This window comes from Hoplias malabaricus, chromosome Y (assembly GCF_029633855.1).
Source record: "Hoplias malabaricus isolate fHopMal1 chromosome Y, fHopMal1.hap1, whole genome shotgun sequence".
Classification (NCBI taxonomy): Eukaryota; Metazoa; Chordata; class Actinopteri; order Characiformes; family Erythrinidae; genus Hoplias; species Hoplias malabaricus.
The window spans coordinates 64623950-64629878 of record NC_089820.1 but is presented as its reverse complement, the minus strand read 5'-3'; the positions used below and the strand labels follow the sequence as shown (position 1 = coordinate 64629878).

The 5929-nt window shown below is 42.6% G+C and overlaps 1 protein-coding gene across 1 annotated transcript; it reads right to left on the bottom strand.

Annotated features, from left to right (window-relative positions):
* Positions 1 to 1015: 1015 nt before the first annotated feature.
* LOC136678493 (T-box transcription factor TBX1-B-like) lies at positions 1016 to 5929 on the bottom strand. The gene is made up of 8 exons (XM_066656543.1): positions 5923 to 5929; positions 5674 to 5839; positions 4843 to 4944; positions 3914 to 4085; positions 2719 to 2874; positions 2268 to 2335; positions 1687 to 1793; positions 1016 to 1173 (listed from the first exon to the last, which is right to left on the bottom strand). The coding sequence occupies exons 1-8, from the start codon at positions 5927 to 5929 to the stop codon at positions 1016 to 1018; spliced, it is 936 nt and encodes a 311-aa protein (XP_066512640.1).

Genomic DNA, 5929 nt, shown 5'->3' with positions numbered 1-5929 from the left:
TAGTGGAGTAAAAAATATGATATTTGACATTGAAATGTAGTGGAGTTAAGGTAAAAGTCACCCGAAATGAAAATACTTCAGTAAAGTACAGATACACGAAAAAACTAACGAATTACATTTACTTTTTACTTTCCAACACTGAATATAGCCTGTTTGCATTAAAATATTGGCTGGAAAATTCGCTTACATATGAAAATGTTGTATCATATTAACTTTAACATCTTGTTAACAGGCTGATACACGCTAATAATGTTAAATACGTAATATAGATTAATTTAGTTAAGTTGAAAATGAATCGCTGTGACTGAGTCATTTACTCGGTATTCGACTCTTTAAAACGGACAACTCTAAAGAATCGGTTTATTTAACTGAATCAATCTCCTCTTTTCGGCTCCGCATCCGTTCCTTGCATCTCCAGCGAAAATAAGGCGAGGCATTCCGGGCATTCTGGGAAACGTAGTTTACAGGAAAGGACTCCAACCAAATGACATTTAAAGGTGCACAAGGCGATTTTATTAAATGTTCTAACTAGTGTGTGTATATATATATATATATTTCAGACACAAGGAATGGGAATAAAGTTAGTAAAGGCTTCAGCAAAGGCTTCAGCACAAGTGGATTCTGTGTGGATTTATATCCATAAAAACACATTTAAGAAACATATTAAACGGTAGGCTAATTTTGTAAGACTGACTCCACCCACAAACACCACCCTAAACTCAGTGGGTGGAGCAACACAGCCTCTAATCCACTGCAGGAACACACTGTTTACATCTGTTATTTTACACCATTACAGACTTCCATTACATCGTTCTATCCACTCCAACCAATCAGCACGTTCCGTATCTTTGTCCAGTTTGGTCAGTAGGAGGCGCTCACCACTCCACATTAAACTCCAGCAACAAGTGCAACCATTGGCTCATGAGATTCTCGACTCAAACTTTTCAAAATGTAATTCTCTGATCAAACATTTTCTTTCAGGTTAGTGATGTTAATTCTGTGTCCCAGACCTGTCTCACTGACAGTGAAAGTGGAGGAAAACAGGAGCAGAGTGGACATGGGCGTCTCTCCCACTCTTTTTGTTCTCAGTGGTACTGGCTGCTCCCCCGGGGAATGTCAGGTTCAGCTCATTATGTGGCAAATGGGGGAGGAGGCCATGATGAGGGGAAAGCTCTGTGGAAGGAAAACAAGCAAGAATGAGGTGTCCTGAAGCACAACATCAGCCGCTGGATTTGTTGTAGATGAGAAAATTGGCATTTATATGTGTCTGAGCTGGTGTGGTGCTCGCATTTCTGAGCATCTGTAGATTAATGGATCACTGTTAATCAAGCATTAACCTATGGACAATGGTCATTTATTAATGAAGATGGCCAAGCTATATTTAATTGTAATAAAGTTGGTGCTTTAAAGGGAACATGGAATGACATATAAATAGGAAATAAAACAATCCCCGATAACAATTTAATGTTAATACAAAGTGTTTCACCTCCAAAGAACTTTAATAATGGCACATTAAGAAAAATTAATGCTTGATTTTTTAAGGCCTACTTTTTAAAGAGGTCCATAGGGAGACGTGTAATATAACAAAATATAAGATAGTGATATAGTGGCCTTTTAAAGCCTTGAAACACCATCTGTATCATGAACAAATATATTGGAGGGAAATGAGGAGAGAAAGGGACTCACTGTTCAGATGCTGTTGGTCTGTCTCCCCCTGGTACTCTCCAATAGCGCCCTCTCGAGGCTGCAGTGTTAAGGAGTGTGGAAGGGCATTCCTGGAACCACTGGCAGACCTGATTCATAAAATACACACATCATTAATGCAGGGGTCTCAGACTCAAGTTAGCCAGACAGTTCTCTCCGAAGGGGGCCGGAATCTGATATACAGCCATGTACACATAAATATCATAAAGGATTTAGAGTATATATCAACGTGTACATATACGCATGTATAATTTATTGGACGTGTATGTCATGGATACATCATACACATTATTTGAGTGGAAGGTAAACACACACACACATGTACACAGGTGTAGAAACCACAGTGTGAGTTTGTGAGAATGTCATTCCTTTTAAATAATGAAAGTTAAATGTGACCCATACACTTTATATGGTGTTAAGTTGTTAGAGATTAGACCTCAGAAATGAACACACTGCAGTTTGTGTCATTTTACAGCATCGGAAAGTTTGAAGGTTATTTATGAATTATGAAAGTGTGCTTTATCAGTTTGACCCTAGAACGGCAGGGACACTGGACTGGTTACCACTTCTCAGGGTCAGCGGTGCGGAAGCCTTTAGCGAAAGGATTGCTGGCGATCTTCAGCTGTGTGATCTGTGGAGAAGAGAGAAACAGAGCTGGAACTGAAACAGGCCAACAACGGCAGATCAGCTGATCTATTTAGAAATACAGGTTTCAGTCCATTAACAAGGTCTTCAGTGATTTTATCTTAAATAAAGCTGCACTTTAAAGAATACGAAGAATTGGCTCAGCACTACAGAAACCGCACTATGTAACTTGTGCAGGAGGGTAGGAGACAACCACCTGTCTCTCCTCCCTCCCCCTTAATTTCAGAACAGTGCTGTAAAAGTGAATTTCACTTGAACTGTAGGGTGCAGCTCAGGAGCACATTATGTCATGCTGGAAACAACCATTTGAAGTAGGCATCATCTGCTCTGGGTCTTTCATGTCATTCTCCTTAGACATGCATCTGTTACCCTGTGGTTCTGGTAGGCTGTGACTGCAATGAAGCGGGTTTCAGGGAAGGAGAAGGTGCAGAAGTTGCGGTGAGGCGAATGTTGACTCTCCCGTTGGTGATCCACCAGCACCACATGCAGCCGAGGCTGGTACCGATGCATAGAGTTCAGGATGATCTGCAGTTTCAACAACACACAAGAGATCAGAAAGGGGAGGATTGAGCCACAGCAGGAGTGGAAATCACACAGCAGCTCACACTATGGTGTTATTCCGATACTTAGCCAAGATAACAATGATGTCACGATACTGTGATTCTGCGATAATCTGTATATTTCAGGACGGTCTCTAAGGGACTTCATGGCATCGGTGTAAACAAAGAGGATAAAAATTCCCAACAGTCAGTTCAGGATGATGACGGATCGGGTGGCTATTGTTCTTTTATTTGAAAAAATCACACAGTCTTTGTCTATTCAAACTGACCCTTCTGTATCGTAAAAGCTGAAGAGGACGCTGCCTGTCTGATTTGATTCCCCTGTTTCTCTATCTATCTATCTATCTATCTATCTATCTATCTATCTATCTATCTATCTATCTATCTATCTATCTATCTATCTATCTGTCTATCTGTCTGTCTGTCTATCTATCTCTGTCTGTCTGTCTGTCTATCTATCTATCTCTGTCTCTCTGTCTGTCTCTCTGTCTGTCTATCTATCTATCTATCTATCTATCTATCTATCTATCTATCTATCTATCTATCTATCTATCTATCTATCTGTCTGTCTATCTGTCTGTCTATCTGTCTGTCTGTCTGTCTGTCTGTCTATCTATCTCTGTCTGTCTGTCTGTCTATCTATCTATCTCTGTCTGTCTGTCTGTCTATCTATCTATCTCTGTCTCTCTGTCTGTCTCTCTGTCTGTCTATCTATCTATCTATCTATCTATCTATCTCTGTCTGTCTGTCTGTCTGTCTGTCTGTCTGTCTGTCTGTCTGTCTATCTATCTATCTATCTATCTATCTATCTATCTATCTAACAATCTCTGTCTGTCTGTCTGTCTGTCTGTCTATCTATCTATCTATCTATCTATCTATCTATCTATCTATCTATCTATCTATCTATCTATCTATCTGTAAAACAGCGACCCCCACAGAGAGACACAGCCTGATAACCTACACAGAGTGAAGGAAACCCGATGCCCTGATAAATAAAGTATTACGTGTCCGTTGTCGTCCAGGATGTTGTTGGTGAGTTTGAGGCGGTCAAAGGAGACAGTCTGCTTCATCCACTGAGCTCCGCGAGCCGGTGAGTCTGGATGAAAGTGAACTCTCCCAGGCACCGCCGCGTCACCTCGGCCGGCCACCAGCCACGAGGAGCTGTGGAAGGCGTATCTGCAGGACACACCAGAAAATCACGTCCTCTCTCAAAACGGCACACACTTCGCAGCCTACAATTTGTGAACACATGGTCTTTCAACACAAAGTAGTATATTTTTCATTCATTCATTCATTCATTTATTTTCTGCAACCACTTATCCAGTTCACCCAGAGCAGGACTTGAACCCACAACCCCAGAGCTGTGTGACAGTGACACTACCTGCGGCACCATGCTGCCCTGTTTATAATTAGAGCTTCAAATTAATCGTGATGCTCCACTGAACTGTAACAGGGAGAAAACTGCCTCTGTATTTGTTACTCCAGCCTCAGCACTGTAGAAATTGCACTATGTGACTTTTGGAGGAGGGTAAATAGTGTCTACAAGTGTTTTGACATCGAGTAACTTGCATTCAAAGCAACAGTAGGTTAAATTTTTATATTTCGGCTCCTGGGCTCCCCTACACTTTGCAGAGTGTAATTTTGTCCTGAAATCAAGGGGGAAGGGGAAGGAAGGGAGGTGGATTTCTACCTGCCTCCAAAAGTTACATAGTGCAGTTTCTCGAGTGCTGAGCCCAGGGTATCAACAACAGAGGTACTATTCTCTCTGTTACAGCTCAGAGCTACAATGATGGAAATCTAAGGTAAAAATACTACCTACTGCTGCTTTAATGCCTTAGGGGTCAGGCAGTGATGTTTCTGGGTGATACACTGGAGTTTCACTGATATGGCTCATGAGAGCGAGTGCAATGACAGGAATCTCTGAGACTCTGACCTGTATCTCTTATCATCCACAGGAATAAAGTCCATCAGGAGAACATACTCTGCTGCAGGGTCCATGCCTGTTATGTGGACTTGAAAGGTAGGGAACATCCTCCTTTGGGAACACAGGTAATAGGACACAGAAAGTGAGAACTAATATAACGAAAAACCCACAGTTATTTAACTCATTCACATACAATTTCTCAGCTCCACTGACCACTCTGGTCACGCTGTAGTTCCTGAATTATGGACTGTAGTCTGTTGCTCTGCATACTGTTAGCTTTCTTTCCCCCTGTTCTTCAGCGCTCAGGACCCCCACAGAGCAGGTGTGATGTGGTGGTGGATCATTCTCAGCGCTGCAGTGACACTGACGTGGTGGTGGTGTGTTAATGTGTGTTGTGCTGGTGTAGAGTGGATCAGACACAGCAGTGCTGCTGGAGTGTTTAAACCCTGTGTCCACTCTCTGTCCACTCTGTGAGACACTCCTCTCTCGTTGGTCCACCTTGTAGATGTAGAGTCAGAGACAGTAGCTCATCTGTCGCTGCACAGTTTGCCCACAGGACACTGACCAGAGAACACTGTCCACAGGATGCGGTCAGCTGGATGCTTTTGGCTGATGGTCTATTCTCAAAACTTCCAAAAACTATTCTTAAAAACTCCAGCAGCACTGCTGTGTCTGATCCACTCTACACCAGCACAACACACACTAACACACCACCACCACGTCAGTGTCACTGCAGCGCTGAGAATGATCCACCACCACATCACACCTGCTCTGTGGGCTCACGTGGGGGTCCTGACCACAGAAGAACAGGGTGAAAGGGGGTGAATTGTTTGCTCTGACCTCCCAGCTTTAGTGACGATCATCTCAGTGCCAAGCTGGTCAAACTGCTGCCACAGTCCGAATGTTTCCAGCTGAACTTTGATGCCTGCGACCTGAGGAGCTTTAGCACAGGTGTCTTCTGGAAGGCAAGGTAATCCCAGAGTGCAGGACTGGGCCAAACTGGACACTAGAGAGGAAACAGAGTTATACAACATAAAAAAACAATAAAATCATTAGAAAAGCAAAGAAGAAATGCGGAATTAGAATTACCATCCAT

Excerpts from the sequence above, each read along its gene's own strand:
- LOC136678493 (XM_066656543.1), bottom strand. Across the intron at positions 4,945-5,673 it reads ATCGTCACTAAAGCTGGGAG|GAGGATGTTCCCTACCTTTC; the intron begins GTCAGAGCAAAC and ends GTGTTCCCAAAG. Across the intron at positions 2,336-2,718 it reads CAGCCTACCAGAACCACAGG|ATCACACAGCTGAAGATCGC; the intron begins GTAACAGATGCA and ends TCTTCTCCACAG.